Source organism: Eleutherodactylus coqui, chromosome 12 (genome assembly GCF_035609145.1).
Source record: "Eleutherodactylus coqui strain aEleCoq1 chromosome 12, aEleCoq1.hap1, whole genome shotgun sequence".
Taxonomy (NCBI): Eukaryota; Metazoa; Chordata; class Amphibia; order Anura; family Eleutherodactylidae; genus Eleutherodactylus; species Eleutherodactylus coqui.
This window is the reverse complement of record NC_089848.1, coordinates 55,220,033-55,241,950: the sequence shown is the minus strand read 5'-3', so window position 1 is coordinate 55,241,950 and position 21,918 is coordinate 55,220,033. Positions and strand designations below refer to the sequence as shown.

Here is a 21,918-nt window from a genome sequence, read left to right as displayed (position 1 = left end):
ATACAAACACAGAGGCATTTTGTGAAGATTACATTAATCCATTCCTCTAGTTTGGAGAGCCGACTAGGGAAGGTCACAGCTGTGCTGAGCTGCAGCATTCAGGATAAAGCAGACTTGTGGTGGACTGGGAGCTTCCAGGGATAATCATCAAGAGTCACCAGGCACCCCTCCTCTTTTCACCACTACCACCTCACCCACCACCTCCTCTTCCTCATTTCATCCCTCCCCCTCTGCACTTTCTTCCAAAACATCCTTGTTTATAAACTTTGATGGAGAATTACACACCGGGCTGGAAAAATGCCTGTTATGAAAGGATTGCTAGCACCTCAGAACACCTTCTTAGATACTATAGCGACTAGATTCGACGGAACACGTAAGTCTTTTATTTTCTGATTATAGGTCCGTCTAAATTTCATGTGAATGACTTATTGTGTAATTGTTCCCATGATACATGTGCTGATGACATGTCTAATGTTTGATCTTGTATGATACTAAGTAGCTAAAAGAGTAACATACTTCCCATCCAGTGATTTCAGCACTACGGACAGCTCCTTCCAGGCTACTAACATCTGGCTAACAGGGAACAACACTGTTTTTGCTGTACATCGTAATAGTTCTTCTCGAAATACAGTAGTGGAGATATATGAGCTGTGTATTACCCCGCTTGTTATCTTTAGGAAAATACATTCTTGGCGGTGATTATGCAAATTTCTTTATAGGAGGATGATTACATTCAAGTAGTGAACAGATGCTGATGGAATAGAATCGGTCATTAGTTAACCATTAGGCTGCTTTTCTTACTCACTCAAAGAAGTTTATTTGATGTGAGCAGCACAGTCAGGTTAACCTTACAGAGAGTGGATTGTGCTTGTTATGGCTAACTAGCTTTCAGTTATAGCAGATGGTATCTGTAAGGCAGGCAAAATATGAAATCAGTAATGCAATGACATTGCTAGATAGGTCATTGGAGGATAGATAGATTAGATAGATAGATAGATAGATAGATAGATAGATAGATAGATAGATAGATAGATATGATATAGATAGATATGAGATGGATAGATATGAAGTGGATAGATATAAGATGGATAGATATGAGATAGATAGATGATAGATATGATATAGATAGTTATGAGATGGATAGATATGAAGTGGATAGATATAAGATGGATAGATATGAGATAGATAGATGATAGATATGATATCGATAGTTATGAAATTGATAGATATGAAATGTATCGATATGAGATAGATAGATAGATAGAAATGAGCAATAATAGATGAGTAATTAGGTAGTTCAGACTAGAAGGTGCAATGAATCATTTACATTGTAAGTATACATAGAATGCACATGTATTATGTTATGACACCCCTTTTATCCATGATACAATGAGACTATTGGCTTCTCTTGCTTATCAAACCATAATGCCCTCTTCAATTCCATACATTAATCAGATGCTTCTGCTGCCTTGCCCCTGCAGCTTTCTCTACACAAGGGAAAGCCTGACTATCAGTCCCTATGCCTATCCTGAAGCTCACATTTCCATACCAGCACTTTCTTTCTATTCAGCTATGGGATGGACATGACTAATAGTTCTAGGGGTTTTTTTTTGGAAGCATGCATATTAATAGATCTGCCCAGATATAAATTAGACCTGGTCAGGCCTTTATGACATGAACTTAATAAAAGCATCTATCTGCCCTGGTAGATGTGCACTCATTCTCTGTAACTAAATCCTCAGTTCTCTAGGAATAAGCTTAGTGATTCCGTAAAGCAGATTGGGGGGAAAACATATTTAATAAAGATAATCTCAAGACTAATGTTTTGCAGGAAGAGAAAATAAATATCCAATCATGTATGCCATAAGGGAAATGTATTTGTGCATGCAACTAACTACTTAATGGTTTGTATGCTGCCTAGCTTTGTAAATCTTAATATCACATACATATGTAGAGATATGATATTCTCAGTGCAGCAGAGCTGAGTTTGTCACTTGGCACAATTCATCTTGATGTGACCTAGCAGTGGTTTTTAGGTTATTAAGGTGTACAAAACAAGCAAATAACACATTCAGCTCTGCTACATCAATTATGACATAAGGATTGTTTTGTACTAGTTTTGAAACACTTGGGGTAAATTTAAATTTACATTGAGCTTCACTTCAACCTGGTATTAATATTTCAGTGGTCTCGCCTCTCTATGAACAGCTGCTCTAGTATCAATAGCTTGGATGCCTATTGAGCCCAATATTTAGACTAGTTCTAATTCATTTCTATTGATATGTTTTCTCTACATAGTGAAACTGCTAATAATATAGTGTTCTATTCAACTCATTTTGTTAGATTACTGGTGGAGATCTAGATCATACACAGAGGACTGAAGTTAATGCACTCTTTTAATTTAAGCATATCACATTGGAAGGATGCAGTATGCTGTCATCAATGATAGACTAATCCAGTACTGAATCTCTAATCCAAGGGAGAATTAATTATAATTCTGACCAACCATGCAGAAAGGGAATCCAGATTTCATCTGCAAATATGCCTCACTTAAGGCTTAACTCTGTTCTTAAATCATATTTTACACGACACATATTGACTTAGCACAGCCTCATTTAATAAAAAAAAGGATATTCTTATATGAGACTGAAGGTTACATGAATGTGGATACCATTACTGGTGCTATAGGAGCTTCTAGTCTGAAAGTACTCAGTCTTACCTTTTTCACGTTCTTAACGATTTATTGAAATTATAGAATATGCGTTTGTTTATTTTGGGTGGCCTCCAAGCTTTGTATATAAAATACAGAAATTTAAGGCAAAGATATTAGAAATGTTTGGTTGTTACCAATAACAGGATACTTGCACGTAGTTAAATTTCAATATTCCGGGAGAAAAATTAAACAATTGACTTTGTGAAGTCTGTTTTACTCATTGGTTAAGGCATCATCGTTCTCATTAGAATTGGATGCGTGACTGTGTTTATGCAGTGCTCACACATGTGCTGATGTAGCAGAGATGAGTTTGTCATTTAACTATGTCTTTTGTGATAACTGAATGGGTTACCATAGCTCAGTAGCTTTTACCTGCTGTGCTATGAATAACAGGTAGGTATATCATGACAAGTGGCTAACTCAACTCTGCTACAGATTTAGCTCTTTAGTGCAATAGATACAGTTGTCTCACATAATACTAAACCTGATTATTAATGATGTAGATTGCAGGAAATCCATTGTTTCCATATTAAAATCTAAATGATTTAATATAGGGTAGATAGATAGATAGATAGATAGATAGATAGATAGGTGATATACAGATAGATAGATAGATAGATAGATAGATAGATAGGTGATATACAGATAGATAGATAGATAGATAGATAGGTGATAGACAGACAGATAGATAGATAGATAGATAGATAGATAGATAGATAGATAGATAGATAGATAGATAGATAGATAGATAGATAGGTGATAGACAGACAGATAGATAGATAGATAGATAAATATGAGGTCGATAGATAGATAGATAGAATAATAGATATATATGAGATAGATGGATAGATAGATATTACATAGATAGATAGATATGAGATAGATAGATATGAGATAGATATCTATCTATCTATCGATCTATCGATCTATCTATCTCTCATATCTATCTATCTATCTATCAACCTCATATCTATCTATGTATCTATCTATGTATCTATCTATCTATCTACCTATCTATCTATTTATCTATCTCTCTCATATCTATCTATATCTATCTATCTATCTATCTATCTATCTATCTATCTACCTCATATCTATCTATGTATCTATCTATCTCTCTCTCTCATATATATATCTATCTATCTATATCTATCTATCTATCTATCTATCTATCTATCTATCTATCTATCTATATCTATCTCATATCTATCTATCTATCTATCTCTCTCATATCTATCTATATCTATCTATCTATCTATCTATCTATCTATCTATCTATCTATCTATCTATCTATCTATCTATCTATCTATCTATCTCTATCTATCTACCTATCATATCTGTCTGTCTAGATGAGTTGAAACAGTAATTATTAAATAGGCTATGTTTTAGTTTGTGGGACAATTCTGTGAGTCTTCATTATAGCATTCAGTATAACAGCCAATCATTCCTGATAGTTTTGACAAGGAAACTATCTCCACAGCTATTATATTTGATATATTACTCAGCTATTAAGCTATGGAATACATCTCTAATTTCTCTCCATACCCAGAATGCATTATGGATGATGGACTTTGTCTAATACATGAATTATTGATGTACATTATTAGAAGGAATAATATTTAGATAATATGAAGAATCAGTAGAATCTCTTCAGTAGATACAGTTTACTATAATACAAGCAGAGTCTAATAACTATGTATGCTGCTCTTTTGAAATGGAAGATAATGTCAGCATATTAAACTTCCTTTCTCATCAGAATGTCAAAATAAACATTGAGGCTCACTACTGAATGAGCACTACTGTAACACAGTCAAACATGACATATGCTTATTACTCAAGTGACTTGGATCTGAGATGCAGCTACCAAGCAGAGCACAATAAAATATTTAAATATGAAAAAAAGTATCAAGGCATAATAATAAAGAGACTATGTCTAACTGGAATAGGCAGTTCTCTCATTCATTGATGCAAGAATAACGTCTTGAAGTTAGAAAATTCACATGAACTCATGTATCAATCAGATTACTCTACACCACTGAACAAGCATTTCATTTTCATGCTGTCCTTGTACATTTGCATTACATTTAAATCTGTATATTTTACAAAATATGCCATATCATTGCATATATAAATACATACACATTTTAAAACAGTGATGACCATAGAATCAAAAGACGTGCAATGGAGGGAGTGGTCTATCGAGAAGATATACCCATCTGAAAATATCACATTGGTAATCTATTAGATCAACTACCTACCATTTAGGTGCCACAACAATGGCTAAATGCTGTTGACCAGCCTCAGTCATGGCAGCAGGGAAGCACGTATTTTAGTAAATATTTCAGATGTAGCTCTAATCTAATGAAAATTCTGTGTTCTCTGCAGACCTATTGATCCCAATGACAACATGAATTGTTCCAATCTGTAGAGGTCACAGCAATCTGTAGAGGTCACACGCAAAATGTACCTACCTTAGACCTCATTTACACGAACCTATGCATTTTTATGGCCGCCCGTAAAATCGCATTAATGAATAATAGCCACGATCTAGTCCTGAGCCTAATTAATGTTTTCTTGTCCATTAACACGGCGTATCACGGGAAAAATACTCTGCAGCGTGGAATTCCTTTCATCGGCAGAAATCCTCGAAATGAATTCTAATAGCTTAAATAGTGGCAGTTGTCTTCTTTTCCGAGCACCGGGCGCAGGTAAATTCCCCCCGCCTTCCCTTTTTTCCCCAGCTCCCATAGGAGTTTATGGGAGCTTCCAGCATTTTTCGTCAAAAGATAGGTCAAGAGTCAGACCTATCTTTTCATGCAGCGCTTTGATGGCACGATTTTTTCACGCACCCAAAAATCCAATCCATTGGAATCCAATGCTTCACATGATTGCAATTTTTACATACAGCTCCAATAGCTGTGTAAAAACGCTCATGTGAATGAGCTCATACTTCATTTAGGACCATGTTCATGGCTTCTCTCACTGCATTTTGCTTTAATACCCAAGAACAGTAGTCAAACAAAAACCATGATGGAAACATAGACTTCAATCAGGCATAGGTAGACTTAAGATGCAAACTTTTTTCTCCATTTGACAATGCTTTAATTATTTTTTGCCTATTCTGGAGGACAAAATCGCATACTTGACTACAGTGGCTTAACATATACTTAATATACAATATTAATTGCTTCTGGGACAACCATTATATGTTTAAAACATAGCTCTATGGAAAACTGTAATTGTAGCCCCAAAAAGTTGACGAAAGGTAATGAAAAATGAGGTTTAAAGAAAATTAATTAACTATCTAACCAATACGGATGAAGCAATTCCTTACATATAAGCTGAAAGCTGTCAATCATATCTTTTTGATGAGTACAGGAACTTCTTCAGGGTCGCCCTCACCAATCAGTACATATATTTCAGAGGTGTTTTACGAATGAAATGTCCATGTTGATGGGCTGGATTTTCCAATGAACTGCATGCGCAGCTTATCCGGACTTCTTGAGTCATTGTGTGTTGAATCTTTTTTCAAGTTGCAATGTCCCAGGAAAGACCAATGCATGTTGAAAATATTCTGTCCTGAATCATTGTATCTTGAGGGATCGCTGTATCCCTATTCTGTCTTCCCAAATATACAGAAGCAAATGGAAACTATGTCAAACAGGGTCCAAAATTTGCATCTTTGGTCTCTGTCTCACTACGGTTTTGGCTCCATCATAATTTCCATTTTAGTACTAATTTCAAGTATTCGTTCTGAACCCAATGACAGAAACTCTGGATGTACTTCTAGATATGGTGTGAATCCAGCCATAAGATGTTCTGCTCTACATTTTCCATCTATAAAAAAAAACTGGCTGTATCACTGTGTCCACCACACAGAATTTCCATAAAACTGTGATAACGACAAACTAATAGTGACCAAGAAACAACCACAAACAAAAGTTATGTCTTCATAAGTTACTTTCAATGAAGCGAACCAGATACAACATTCCTATAATACAACATAATTGTCTTCTTTATAGTTCCTCACTGCTCTCTACTAACAGCCTACATTTTAGCAGCAGGCAATTTCCATGCCATTTTCTAAACTTAAGTATCCAGTCGTGGAAAATTCTGATGAGCTGAAGCAATATATTACAGATATCTTCTATCAAGTGTAATATTCTCAGACAGTGCCAGGAATCCAACATTGCTTCCTGGACACATATTTGTCATGAAGTTTGGTATCACAAATGAATTCTGAAAACCACATGATGCTTTTCCAATACTTTTATATGTAGACAATAACATAATATCTAACCACAAGCATACAGCGGCTTATGAATTAGGCCCTGGATGTCAGAATCCAAAAGTCCCAATTTTTTGGCGCACATGCTATAATTGCTGGAATTATACCATGTCATGTTTTCAAAAATTGTCAGAGTCTGGCTTTATGGAGCACCTCTTAATGCGTTTTTTTGCTTGTAGCTTAGCACTATTTTTGCTGATTGTGATCGAGCTGATTTTTGAAAAATTGGATTGAGTGATCTTGACCTGATTTGTAGCAAAATTAACTGAAAATTGTTTTACAGGTAAAGACAAAGGAGAGAAGGGGTGTGGGCATCTCAGTTTCTAGTACTCTTGCATTTACTGCTGGGGTATTAGGCTCAAATTTCATCAAGGATAACATTTGCATGGACTTTGAGGGGTTCCATCCAAATGTTGCCCTTGGTTGTGGTTGAACCTTCAGCTCCAATGCTGTGAGGTAGGAATGCTGACAACTGAGCTATCACACTCAGCCCTTCCACTCTGGATGAGAAAAGCAACAACAAGAATAAACAAAAAGAACATAAAACACTTATCCAGATGTTGCCCATGGTCAGATTAGACCCTACAACTCCAGCGCTGTAAAGCTGCTGTGCTAACAATTGAATTACCACACTTGCCCATTCCACTCAGGATAAAAAAATCAATAACAAGAATAAACACAAAAATAACCTAAAAAAACTTATCCTGAAGTTGCCCTTGGTCAGATTTGATCCTACAATCTGAGCACTGCTAACAACCGAGCCACCACATCTCTCCAGTTCACTACATATAGAGGAACAACAAGAATAAACACAAGGAGAACTTAAAGAAAAACCATAAAGATGTTGCCCTTGATCACATTTGAACTTACAACTCCAGCACTGCAGAGCAGCTGTGCTTACAACTAAACCACTACACTTTTTCTCCAGAGGAGGAGAAAATGGAGAAGAGTAAGAAAAATAAAAACAAAGAAAATAGTGTATAAGAAAGAAAAAATCCTGCCCTCAGGGTGACCTTCAAGGAACCTTGTGCAATTTGTGGTTAGCTATCTTCTATGGTGAAGAGAGACAGCCCAAAAATATAAAGATGTTTAAAATGGACAACAGGAAGGTGCAACGCGTTTCGGAGCACGAAGGGCTCCTTTATCAAGCAAGATAATCTATACATAGATAAAATATGTGATATAAAAGATTTTGAATTAAGACAAAAGATGAAAACAAAAGAATAAAAAACATATATGACAAAAATAATAAACGGAAAAAATAATAGTTAGAGATGAGCGAACCTACTTGGCCACGCCGCTTTTTTGCCCAAGCGCTTCCGTACTCGGGCGAAAAGAGGCGCCGTGGGTGAGTGGGGGGTTGCAGCGGGGAGTGGTGGGGAGAGGGAGAGAGAGGGCTCCCCCCTGTTCCCCGCTGCTACCCCCCGCTCCGCCACGCCTCCCCCCACCCCTCGGCGCCCCCGAATCTTTTCATCCGAGTACGGAAGTACTCGAAAATCGCGGTGCTCGATTGAGTAATTACTCGAAACGAGTATATTCGCTCATCTCTAATAATAGTGTTAAACAGAAAAATAATAAATAATAATAATATTTTCACTTCATTCAAGCCCGAATATGTCATGAATCCCTCAACTTTACAGTGCTTATTTAGACTCACATATGAAACTCTGAAGTAAATAGGCCCCCATCGTATTTTCTGTACAAGATATAAAGCACTATACGTGGTTCACTAAAACAAATAATAAGGGGAGCAGTCAGTAGTGTTGTAGTTACTCAATTTGTTGTCATTATTATTTCCTTAAAGGGGTTGTCCCGTGAAAGACAGTGGTGTTAATCACTTCTGTATGGCCATATTGATGCACTTTGTAATATACATCGTGCATAAAATATTGGCCATACAGAAGTTATTCACTTACCCCCTCCGGTGTTGGCGTCCCCGTCTCCATGGTGCAGAAGACCTGTGCGGCGCGAGCTGGAGCGCCCCCATTCAACAGAACAGAAGAGCGGACAGCGCAAGCCCGTCTAATCGAGGGAGAAGAAGGCTTCGGTCGGTGCCATGGAGATGGGGATGCCAACACCGGAGGGGGTAAGTGTATAACTTCTGTATGGCCAATATTTAATGCACGATGTATATTACAAAGTGCATTAATATGGCCATACAGAAGTGTTTAACCCCACTGTCTTTCACGGGACAACCCCTTTAATATTCAGAGTAGCCAGACCACAACTAATGATTTTTTTCCAATCTGAGTAATTAGTATTCATGCTTTCAAACATTCAGTTATCTTCTAGTTTCTATCTACACCAGCCAATATTTAGTAAGACAGTATTGTCTTAAGAACATAGGGAACTCTGTGAAATAAAAAGTTGCCAGCATATTCCTCTGCGATAGTATCTAATGAAGGCAGATCTCTATTTGATGGTGGTAAGTTTGTTATGAGCAAAGCCAATTCAAAATCATTTCATAGACCTTACATCATTGATATGTGTGGTCTGCATTAGGAGGCGAACTCTGTCTTGTAATCTTAATGTTGTAAGTTTCTCAGACAGATAGTTCACTCATTTGTCTAAACGCCCCCCCCCAAGTGTGTTATTTCGTATGAGTATTACCAGTATTTACTGATGTTATCAATGAAGACTTCTAATCCATAAGCATGTTGCACAGTAAGTATTTCTTTCACTTCTCATTGTTCAATCTTCACACTGTTTCAAATGAAAAGCAGGTTGTCATGTTTGCCTTGAATGTGAGATGCAACAGGTCCGGGATGAACTTAAGGCTATGTTCACATAAGGAGCAGACTGCAGAATGGAGTGAAGTACAATATAATCAAAATAAAAGAAAGAAAGGGATAACCTCATCCTGACTTCTAGGAAAGAACAGCCCTGCCTAAAAGCAAATTATTATCTCGATAAAGGTAGCCGCACATATGGTGCCTCAGCCAATAACTCTAGCACCTAAAAGAAAAAAACACAAATGGACAACAAAAGCACTACTTTGAATTACAACAGAATTAAACAACAAAAACACTACTTAGTTTACCAGCAGAACTCCAATGAACAGGATCTCACTCCTCCAACACTGAGCCAATATTCTACAACTACCACACCCAAAAGCCGCCTTATATAACAGCCAAGGTAAAGCACTAGGACAGACAAAGTTTCACAAACACTAGGGTAAAATCAACAAATGACACAAGAAAACAAAATCAATGACAGGGGAAACACGGAGGGAATGCAGACAAACAACAACCCAAGTAACACCTAAAGAAATAACAAACCACAAAAACACAAACATTTCTTGTATCTTTTACCTTTGTCAAAGTTTCAAAGTTTGTACTGCCCTACAACCTGGCAGATGATACATTTATTAGTTAGTATGGCTGAAAAAAAATTATATAGCCATTTACAGTTGTTATACCTGTTTTCCTGCATTGTTGATCCAAAGAAAGGAAAATACTGTCATGAGGTAGAAGCCAGTTTTCATGATCTTCAGAGGAAAATCCTTCCACTCCAAATATAGCTATGAGAACAGATCTTTGCATAAAAAATCTGATTGGTCCCTGCGCTGAGCCAATGAGAGGCAGCAGTCACTCACCCATTCATAAATTCATGAATGGGTGTGTGAGTGAGAGCTGCCTCTGATTGGTCAGGCTGTGACCAATTAGAGGCAGCTCATTCAGCAGGCAGGGATTTTAAAGCCTCGGCTGCTGAATACTATAGAGAAGCAGATCAGGAGAACTGCCGGTGGCCGCCGCTGAACTACAGCTGCAGCGGAAAGGTGAGAATACATTTTTTTTTTTTTTACACATTTCTGGATGAATTGCAGGGAAGGGCTTATATATTTAACCCCTTCCCAACAATTCATCCTGCGCTCGCCGGCAGCCCATTGCTTTCAATGGAGCCGGCTGTATTGCCGGCTCCATTGAATTCAATGGGCAAACATCGTTCTTCTCTGCCACAGCTGTTACAGCTGTGGCAGACAAGAATGATTTGTCTTCTATATGTTCTCAATGGGGTCGGCGCTGCTGCCACCGGCCCCATTGAGCGCATATAGAAAAGAGAACAGGAATCGCAGATAGGTGCGATCTGCGATTTCTGTTCTATAATTTATCGGACGAGCGCATAAAAAGCGCTCATGTGTCCGATACCATTGCAAAGAAATGGTTTTTAAAAAATCGCCGGACGCATGCGCAAATTGCGCGAACAAAACACCCGTCTGACTAAGGCCTTATACTGTATGTAGTGGAAATTTGTGCAGTTTTATGTATTTATACATAATAGAAAACGGGGAGTAATGACAGATTCCAGTAGTGCTGCTACAAGGGGGCCAAATCCTGTCTGGAAAGAATGGAGTGCAAATCAGAAGGATGCATACACTCAGATATTTTATTGACATGCAACAATGTGTTTCGACCTTGGAAAGAGCACCTCATCAGGTGTAGGAAACATGGTGCATTCTAGAAATAAATAGATCACAAAGTTACTGCTTCTAATTATTATGTTTTATTATTTTTATTATTAACCCTTTTTTATTTTTTAAACAGAAGAATCCTGGCTTCTGATTGGTCATTGTAATTTTTCTGCACCCCAAGCAATCAATATGTGATCTATTTATTTGTTGAATTTACCATATTTCTTATACCTGACAAAAACATCATTGTGAGGTTGAAATGCATTGTTACCTGTCAATCAAATATTTGAGTGCTTACATCCTTCTAGTTTTCACCCCATCCTTTCCAGCCAGAACATAAGACCTACCTGTGTATTGCATTCTTGAAGGGTGCAAGAACGCTGCCTTTCATGGACATTACTAACGCATCAGACCAAGATGTAATTAATGTCCACAAGGGCTAATATAGATATATATTAAATCAAAGAAATGCGTGGAATATAAAATAGGGCAAATAATGGTAGTAAAATACTTTGGTGTGGCAGAATCTGCCTAAAAGCAGGTTAATCGCCCCAGTAAGGGTGACTTCACATTGGGAACGTAAGGGGCCTAGTCTGTTCCTATATGGAGGATAGTGAAGATGTTTAATGCAGAAGGAAAGAGCAATGTATATAATACAACATTTGGAGAAGTGAATACGCCCCACAAAGGTGCTCCAAAGGTGTGGTCACATGGGTAGAAACTGACGTCATGATGTCACTACAGCTTCACTTCCTGATTGTAGATGGCATGCTGCAACACAGTGCAAGTGGAACTTGACATTTCCTCCTGTTCATTATTGTGCATAAGAATCAGTCAATAACCTTGGGGAAAATCTAACTGGTCAAAGGCGTAGCCTTCAGTTCCGGACTGCATTAAGACATATAAAGTGGAGTGTTGCCCATATCTAACATAGTAACATAGTATGTAAGGCTGAATGAAGACAGTGTCCATCTAGTCCAGCCTGTTCTATCCTCCTGTGTTGATCCAGGTGAGTGTTCATATAGCATTTATTACTTTGATTGTGCTACAGCTGAGCTGGACTCCAAAACATCTTGTCCAGATCAGACGTAATAGTTCTTCAACAGAATGGATATACACTCTAGTAAAAACTCGAAGAAAAAAATGATCAATACGAAACCAAACTAGGGGAAAAAGAGAAATCTCTACATAATTTACTAGTAGACGAATAACATTACCAAAAGTGGGCAATCACTCTGAAGAGGGCAGCCTCATGTCCAAAACATGAGGGCTTCGTAAACTGCTCCTAGATGGATAAGGGCAACAATAGATGAATTTTAAAATCAATTGTCACAACAGTAAAGATAGCAGATGTAACTCTACAATACAAATATAAACACCACAGACTTATCTGAATGTGGGATGACACTAGGGAAACGTAGACTAGACTAGAACTCTACCAATAGAGAGAGGAATAACCAGCACCCTGAGGCCTTAGTCAGACAGGCGTTGTTTCGCGCGATTGGCGCATGCGCATGCGTCCGGCGATTTTTTAAAACCATTGCTTTGCAATGGTATCGGACACATGAGCGCTTTTTATGCGCTCGTCCGATAAATTATAGAACAGAAATCGCAGATCGCACCAATCTGCGATCTGCGATTCCTGTTCTCTTCTCTATATGCGCCCAATGGGGCCGGCGGCAGCAGCGCCGACCCCATTGAGAGCATATACTAGACAAATCATTCTCCTCTGCCACAGCTGTAACAGCTGTGGCAGAGAAGAACGATGTTTGCCCATTGAATTCAATGGAGCCGGCAATACAGCCGGCTCCATTGAAAGCAATGGGCTGCCGGCGATCGCGGGATGAATTTTCGGGAAGGGCTTAAATATATAAGCCCTTCCCTGCAATTCATCCAGAAATGTGTAAAAATAAAAAAAATATATATACTCACCTTGTCCCGGCTGTATTGCCGACTCCATTGAATTCAATGCGCTGGACAGCTCCGGCCCGTTTCTATTGAAACGCAGCTAGGAGCAGTTTTTTCGGGCGATTTTTCGGCCCCGGTCACGCGATTTGCGGATGCACATCCGTCATGCGATCCGCAAATCGCGGCAAAAAACGCCCACGTGACTAAGGCCTCAGAGAGGAGGGGCTGAAATATATATACTATAACAGTGGTTGATTGGCTGGCTAAGGACAACACCTCCCTGTTGACCATTCAGACCACATACAACTTGATACCAGTTTGAAATGGCAGGATAAATGCGCCAGAGCAGCTGTCACATGGCAATGCCAGCCTGGACCCACTCCAGAGTAGTATCTGATGTGCCATCACAAGTTGCCTATCTCTGATCCTGCTCAACCTGTATTATATCTTTCATAACATTCTTATAAGATTTAAAAAGTTTGTCCCAACTGGACAACCATTTTCTAAATTAAGCTAATTCAGTTACTCCAGCATTAACAGCTGATCAGTGGACTATACAGCGGCTAGACAACTATTATCTCTAAGGGAAGCAACAAATATGATATACGAGTGGCATTTAAATCATTGGGTGACAATGTAATACATGGTCGCACTGAGTTCACCAACTCCGAAAGTAACCTTTTGCATGGGTCTATATACCGTACTATGGCATAAGCATAGAGGATGCACTGTTAGGACAACTCATTTATTGAGGTTTCTTGCCTAAATTTTTTTTTAGCAAAAGCTGACCAGTATATGGTAAGGAGCAACATGGCTTGTTTTTTTCCAACATCCCACTGTGACATTCCACTTTTAAGCTGTTCAGACAATTCAGACAGGCTAGTTACCTTGGATACGTTGTCTTTAAAGTTCAACCTCTTAAATGGGGTTGTCAGGAAGGAAACCCAATTCATACTAGCAGCCAAAGACGCTTGTGAGGTCTTCAGCTCAAGGTATCAAGACATAAACAGAAAAGTGGCAAGCATTGTTTGTACTAACGAAGACATTGGTTGCTCACTGATCTATCAACAAAATGTTATGCTGATATTTATACAAAAAGTATATAAAAGGTCCTTACAGAAGTTCCAACTGTAGGGAGTCAGTTATATAGAATCCCAGCTGTAGCCGATTCTTTGTTCATACAGTGTATAGCACAATGCAGTCACATCTTTATTTTTTTTATTTTTGACAGTTGGCTTTTTATTACATCTCCACTGTCTTTTGTTCCATGTGTGGTGGAGTAAAAGTCAATGCACCCTTACCTGGTTTTGTTCTCTAGTCTCACAATTGTTAATTGCTTGCTTGCATACTGTTCATTTTTAGTTGTTACACAAAGAAAGGCTGTGACACATCAATTTTATAACAAACTGCAGTAAACAATTGTCCTTTCTGCTGATTTATACCTTAGGCTCATATCCGCTTGTAAAGTTGCCTGTTTATTGTTATTTGGAGACATATTTCTTTGGTAGTAAAAAAAGCTATATATAATTGTCTATATGGTTGGCATTTATACACCTCCTTGTTCTAAGTCTTCGTCATAAGTCCCATTATCATTTGTGTATCCTCTAAATGTTTAATGTTTATGAACTTTATAATTATTCCAGGGTGTACTGGGCAGGGTACAAGTACAGCACCCTTCACGAATGTCACCCACAGATCAGACAAATATGGAATTAATACTCTAAATGAACCTATCTAGACATATGTTATATCACTAAAATTTGAAGAACACAAAATAAGGCAAATAATGGTAGCACAAATATGGGGATGGTGATACATCTGCTCAGCACACTAAAGCATCATGCTTCTGTACGGATGCATAAAAGTGCACCTCTCCAGGCTGAGATGGAAGGACCCCTGTCCCTCACTAATCAGGGAAAGTGGGGAACCCCTGCCTAAAAGCAGGGTGATTGTCTTGAAAAGGTCGGCTCCACTATCTTCATTTGGGACCTAGCTATCCCTGATTAGAAACCTGGAGAGGTGCACAAAACACAGGACAGGACACTGTTCACATACACTGGACACAGAACAGGACTGCACATAAAACACGTCTTGCCACTTGCACAGACATAACACACATTGCTGTTCACACCAACATACAGAGAAACACAAACCACACAGAACAGAACTGCACATAGGGCACATGTCTGGCCACTTGCACAGACATAACACACACATCAATGTTCACACCAACATACCAGGTTGTGCATACAACCCCACCCAGAGCTCACATGCATCTGGATGGTAAACCATAGACAGCCCAAGTGTCTTCACACCAGGGAAATAGAGATTCAGCCACCATGCTGAACATACAGGGAACAGTGTCAGGCATCACACATCTGACACACACATAGGACATCAGGTTCTGGAGGCCATACCTGTCAAAGGGAAGGGAAGAGGGGGTCTGTATATGATACAGACAAGGACTACAGGTGTCCAGATTGTCTTCAGGGAAGGAGAGAGACACTTCAGAGAAGCATGCATAACACCAGCTCTGAGTGGGATTAACAGTGATACATAAAATGACCAGCATCAACTACTAAGAGATGCTGGTTTTTATATGCAGCAAACAAGGTGGATTGGCTGGCAGAGAATACCACACCCAGCTCAATTAACCCTCACCTGTGAAGGTGTGCACAAGGAAACTTGTAGAATCACAGGTACTAGGGGGCCTAGTATGTTCCTAGATGGAGGAAGGGAAGATGTTTAATGCAGGTGGCAACAGCAATGTAAATAACACAGTATTCAGTAGAACAGAATAAGCCCTACACAGATTAAATAGCCCCAGGTACTTAGCTGGCAGGAGACCTCAGCCTCACCAAACATCTCAGGCAGGACATTGTTTAGACTAGACTTAGTTCAAGCATAGTTCAGGCATCAGACACTACATCAGATGGAGCTCAGGCAATATTTAAACAGATGACAAACCTGAATCAAACTGAATCAAGAGATGAGACAAACAGACAAAGATCAAACATGCATGCTCAAAACAGAATGAAGTCAAAATAATAATCAGGGCCTTCTGAGAGGAGTGGCTGGGATATATGTGCAAAGATCCATAGTGATTGGCTGTCTGGGCTAAGCCACTGCACAACCAGCCTAATCAACCACTACCTGCAAAGTTGTGCTAGTGAAAGTGCATAACACCACAATAACCAGAAGTACATGCTGACGCACTGCTACTGTACATATTAGAGAGGCAGCCTCTATATTAGCTGTGGGACCCTTGAGGAGTGTGAGCTCAGCCTTTAATGGTCCTATTCTCTTAGCTGTTGGGTAGTAAGAACCGTTAAGGACTCCCCTCTACAGAGGAACTGCACTGTTAGCAAATGAGGGGATAGGGAATTGCCAGGTTGGGACACGAAAAACACCAGACCCTTCTACTCTTTGTGGCATCATTAGTTTGATCATTGACTTGATTGCTGCTATGGGGCCCTCTCCATTCTACGAATACCACTGCTATAGTCCATATGAATAGTACCCACTGTGAGTATAAGGACGTATCCTCTCAGAAATGTGCATGTTGCACCCGAGAAACATGGACACAACACGCATCGGACAATACATGTACGCCTGACCATGCGCCATCTAATCTGTATGGACCATGCACATTGCATATCCTATTCTTATCCATGTAGACAGCTGAGAATTGAACCTGCATTCTTTATTTTCAAAGGAAGCATCAATCCTAGTAAACAAAATGGTCATCTGAGTAGCATCATAGGCTATAATGGGGCCATATGCTGTCCATGGAAAACATATGGCCAAAGAATACGCCTATGTGAGCCAGCGTATGTGCAATTGCACGCACCTTAGTGCAACGTATTTGCGCTACAAACAAGGCTTTTTCGTGCGCATATTAGTGCATTTTAAAGTACTTTTTACGCACGCAGGTCATGTTCATTTGCATGCAGCAGACAAAAACGCCCTGTTTTAAATGGCTGAGTCTAATCAGATCCAGATATGTTCTTTCTTTCATGGAATTACGCAGCATTTTGTGCATACACGAAGGGCGCATTTGCGTACCTTGCCCGTAAACTTTAATGTTGCCCTTTGGTCGCAAATATGCACAAAAGAATTACATCCTGCATTTTTTTCAGTGTATGCAGAATGCGCGCAAAAGAGGAACTGCGATTTCAGTGAGTTCTATCCTCTGCGTATAGCGTGCAAATTGTCCGAGTGCAGATATGCCTATGTGAAGCCACACTAAATCTGATAATGTCTGAAATTACAACACTGACAAGACATAAATATAGCCATCAGTCTATCATTCCCTTGTAATTGAATATAAATCACTTATTCAATGCCCTCTTACATAGTAAATATGCCTATTGAATACAAATATGCTGTAAATCATTTGGTATTTCCCCTTTGCAGTTTGGCTCTTGTATCATCTGGGGACATGTGTCTTTGACATACATTCTACAGCATTCAGGTCCATCTTTTATGTAACATAATCTGGTGCAGTCTGTAATCCACAGATAGAATTAAGCTTTGGAGATATTTAGTGAAAATATGTTCAGATTTTTCCCTCCAAAGAATCTTTAAATTGTACTATAATATATGCAATAAAAATTCATAGAAAGATTCACGTTGAACTAAACTTTTTTAAATACTTTTTTTTTGTTATTTTCACTAAACATTGACTTCACATTAAGAAGGAATTTACAAAATCCGCTGATAGCTATAAACTTCCCCTGTGAAGGGCAACTAAAGGGAAAATGCAGTGTTACATGCTGGTGATTCACATGACACTCTTCAGCAATGACTTTTCACTTTGGCGTGTGGAGGGATATCCAGAATGAAGGACTACTCTCTATGATGTATATGTGTTCTAGTTGAGAATAAGGAAATGGGTAGCAGATATGTAATGTGAATGATGGTTGGGCCTCATGTAAAGACTATGGAATTGACTGAATCTACTGTATAATCATTTCCTTTTGCTCTAAATGATGAAATCTTATGATTCTGATAATATCAAATAAAATATTACATAGGTGTAAGGCCTCATGTCCACGGGGAAAATCAGATCCGCTGCAGATTCTACATGTAGAATCTGCAGCGGGTCCCTCCTGCCCCGCGGACATGAGCGCCGAAAATAAGAATTTAAAAGTATTTACCATCCGGCGCGGGCGGAGAAGATCAGCTGTTCCTCACGGCCGGATCTTCATTTTCGGCCGGCGGATGAATTCCTGACGCCGGCGGCACGTCGCCGGCACGTCGCCGACGTGCCGCGCGCATGCGCCGGGCACATCCGCCGAGCCGAAGCAAGGAAGATGCGGCCGTGAGGAACAGCTGACCTTCCCCGCCCGCGCCGGATGGTAAATACTTTAAATTCCTATTTTAGGTCTCCCGCGGATCCGGACGGCTTCCATAGGCTTCAATAGAAGCCCGCGGGAGCCGTCCCCGCGGGAGACCCGCACGAAAATGGAGCATGGTCCGGATTTTTCCATGCTCCATTTTTTTTTAAATGCCTTTTATTGACGATCCGCGGGTATTTATCTACCCGCGGGTGGTCAATGCATCCCTATGGGATGCGGATCCGCATGCGGGAGATCCGCTGCGGATCTTAAATCCTATTTTCCCCGTGGACATGAGCCCTAAATGCTGTCGTCAGGCACTGCAATGAATTCAGGATGAAACTTGACTATAGGGATAATGCAGGGAGCATGTTACAGAATGATATATGCTACAAAATTGACCTGGTCCCAGCTAAAAAGTATATATATATATATATGTGTGTGTGTGTATAGAAAATCTGGACACTCCTGTTCAAATGGCCTTTCTTCTCATGTTAAAAAAGATTAATCTTTTCAGATTTACTTCTACCTTTATTCTGACACATTATCTGTACAATTCGATTGAAAAACAAACAAATATCTTAGGCCTTAGTCACACGGGCGTTTTTTGCCGCGATTTGCGGATCGCATGACGAATGCGCATCCGCAAATCGCGTGACCGGGGCCGAAAAATCGCCCGAAAAAACTGCTCCTAGCCACGTTTCAATAGAAACGGGCCGAGCTGTCCAGCGCATTGAATTGAATGGAGCCGGCAATACAGCCGGCTCCATTGAAAGCAATGGGCTGCCGGCGATCTCACGATGAATTGTCGGGAAGGGCTTAAATATATAAGCCCTTCCCTGCAATTCATCCAGAAATGTGTAAAAAAAAAATATATATATATATACTCACCTGGTCCCGGCAGACGGAGTTCAGCATGGCCGGCTGGCAGTGGGTGTGAGTGAGAGCTGCCCCTGATTGGTCCCTGTGCTGAGCCAATCAGAGGCAGCACTCACTCACACCCATTCATGAATTCATGAATGGGTGTGAGTGAGAGCTGCCCCTGATTGGTCCCTGCGCTGAGCCAATCAGAGGCAGCACTCACTCACACCCATTCATGAATTCATGAATGGGTGTGAGTGAGAGCTGCCTCTTATTGGCTCAGCGCAGGGACCAATCAGGGGCAGCTCTCACTCACACCCACTCACACCCACTGCCAGCCGGCCGTGCTGAACTACGTCTGCCGGAACAAGGTGAGTATATATATATTTTTTATTTTTACACATTTCTGGATGAATTGCAGGGAAGGGCTTATATATTTAAGCCCTTCCCAACAATTCATCGTGAGATCGCCGGCAGCCCATTGCTTTCAATGGAGCCGGCTGTATTGCCGGCTCCATTGAATTCAATGGGCAAGCATCGTTCTTCTCTGCCACAGCTGTTACAGCTGTGGCAGAGGAGAATGATTTGTCTTCTATATGTTCTCAATGGGGTCGGTGCTGCTGCCGCCAGCCCCATTGAGCGCAAATAGAGAAGAGAACAGGAATCGCAGATCACAGATAGGTACGATCTGCGATTTCTGTTCTATAATTTATCGGACGAGCGCATAAAAAGCGCTCATGTGTCCGATACCATTGCAAAGCAATGGTTTTATAAAATCACCGGACGCATGTGCATGTGCAAATGGCGCGAAAAAACGCCCGTCTGACTAAGGCCTTAAGGTGAAGTAATAAATAAAAAATACTAAAATAATGTGGATACATAAATATGAACACCCTAATATTAATACTTGTTACTACTGCTGACTTTCTGACAGCATTCAATCTGTTTGGGTAGGTGTCTATCAACATGGCACATCTTCCTACCCCTTATTTTCGGGGAAACAGGTAGCAAAAGCAATCTAAATATGTCAGATCACAAAGGCATCTCGTGTGTAGCGCTGTCTTCAGGTCAACACACAGATTTTCAGTGTGAATCTGGTTTGGCCCTGGCTGGGCTATTCCAAAACTTTGATCTTCTTCTGGCAAGCCAATCTTTTGTTGATTTGTAGATATGCTTTGAGTCTGATATTTGGAATTGTTCAGAATTCCTTCCACTTCAACTAAAGCTTCAGTTCTAGCAGTAGAAAAACAGCTCCAAAACATAAAGCTGCCTCCACCATCTTTACTGTGGGCATGGTGTTCTTTTGGTGATGCGCAGCATTGGATTTGTGCCAAAACATACCTTTTGGAGTTATGGCCACAAAGCTCAAGTTTGTTGTCATCAGGCTTAACAGGTTCTCCGGCATACTTTTGGCAGACTTAATGTAGGTTTTTCTTGGTCAGAAAAGGCTTACATTTTGCCACCCTACTCCACAGCCCAGACATATGAAGAATATGGGAGATGGTTGTCACATGCACTACACAACCAGTACTTGCCAGACATTTCTGCAGCTCCTTTAATGTTACAGTAGGTCTCTTGGAAGCCTCCCAGACCAATTTTCTTCTGGTTTTTCATCAATTTTTGAGGGACGTTCAGTTCTTGGTAATGTCACTGTAGCACCAAATTTAATTCACCTCTTCATGACCATCTTCACTGTGTTCCATGGAATATGTAATGCCTTGGACATTTGTTGGTTCCCTTCTCCTAAATAATACCTTCAATCAATCGGATCCCTTTGATGTGTTGTAAGCTCTGTATGGCTTTTGCTGAAAGACGCAACTAAGAAAATGTTACGAAAATCCAACTAGAACAGCTAAACTTTACATGGGGTGTATTGCCAAGTTTTTGTGTTTCAGGTTCTGATACACCTTTAAAGAAAGACAAGAAGTTAAATCTACGGCAATGTTATTCATAGAATGAGCTGTAAAACAGTTGCATATAGTAAATTATATTGCATACACTCTTTCAATAATTTCTAGCAAGGGTTAAGTGCTTATTGACTTACTTATTTACTTACACATCATCAAGGGCTATTACAAGCATCATCTGTCAGGAGATCAGCTGGGGAAGTGCCAGAGAAGACAGAGAACCCCTGAGAAATTTCCAACACCTGGCAACCATGTCTTGCCATGGGAACAGAGCTTCTAACTCAATTTGGGACTCCCCAGCTTATTATACACAGTAACAAATATTTTACATAACCTGGTGTTATGTAAACAATGCATGCGCACTATGAAGGTCATTGCTGATGTGCTATCAATCTGAATCACGCAGAGTCTGGAGCAGCCAACCCCCAAATACATGTAAGACAAAGGGACAAGACTTTCTTGAGAGGTTGGACACTTCACGGTCAAGTTC

General features: G+C 39.9%; 1 protein-coding gene across 1 annotated transcript in view; it reads left to right on the top strand.

Annotated features, from left to right (window-relative positions):
• The first annotated feature begins 297 nt into the window (after positions 1-297).
• KCNH8 (potassium voltage-gated channel subfamily H member 8) overlaps positions 298-21,918 on the top strand; it is a 335,452-nt gene continuing 313,831 nt past the window's right edge. Inside the window, exon 1 of the mRNA XM_066585790.1 lies at positions 298-373. Coding sequence (XP_066441887.1) covers positions 298-373 — 76 coding nt within the window. The remainder of the gene's footprint in view (positions 374-21,918) is intronic.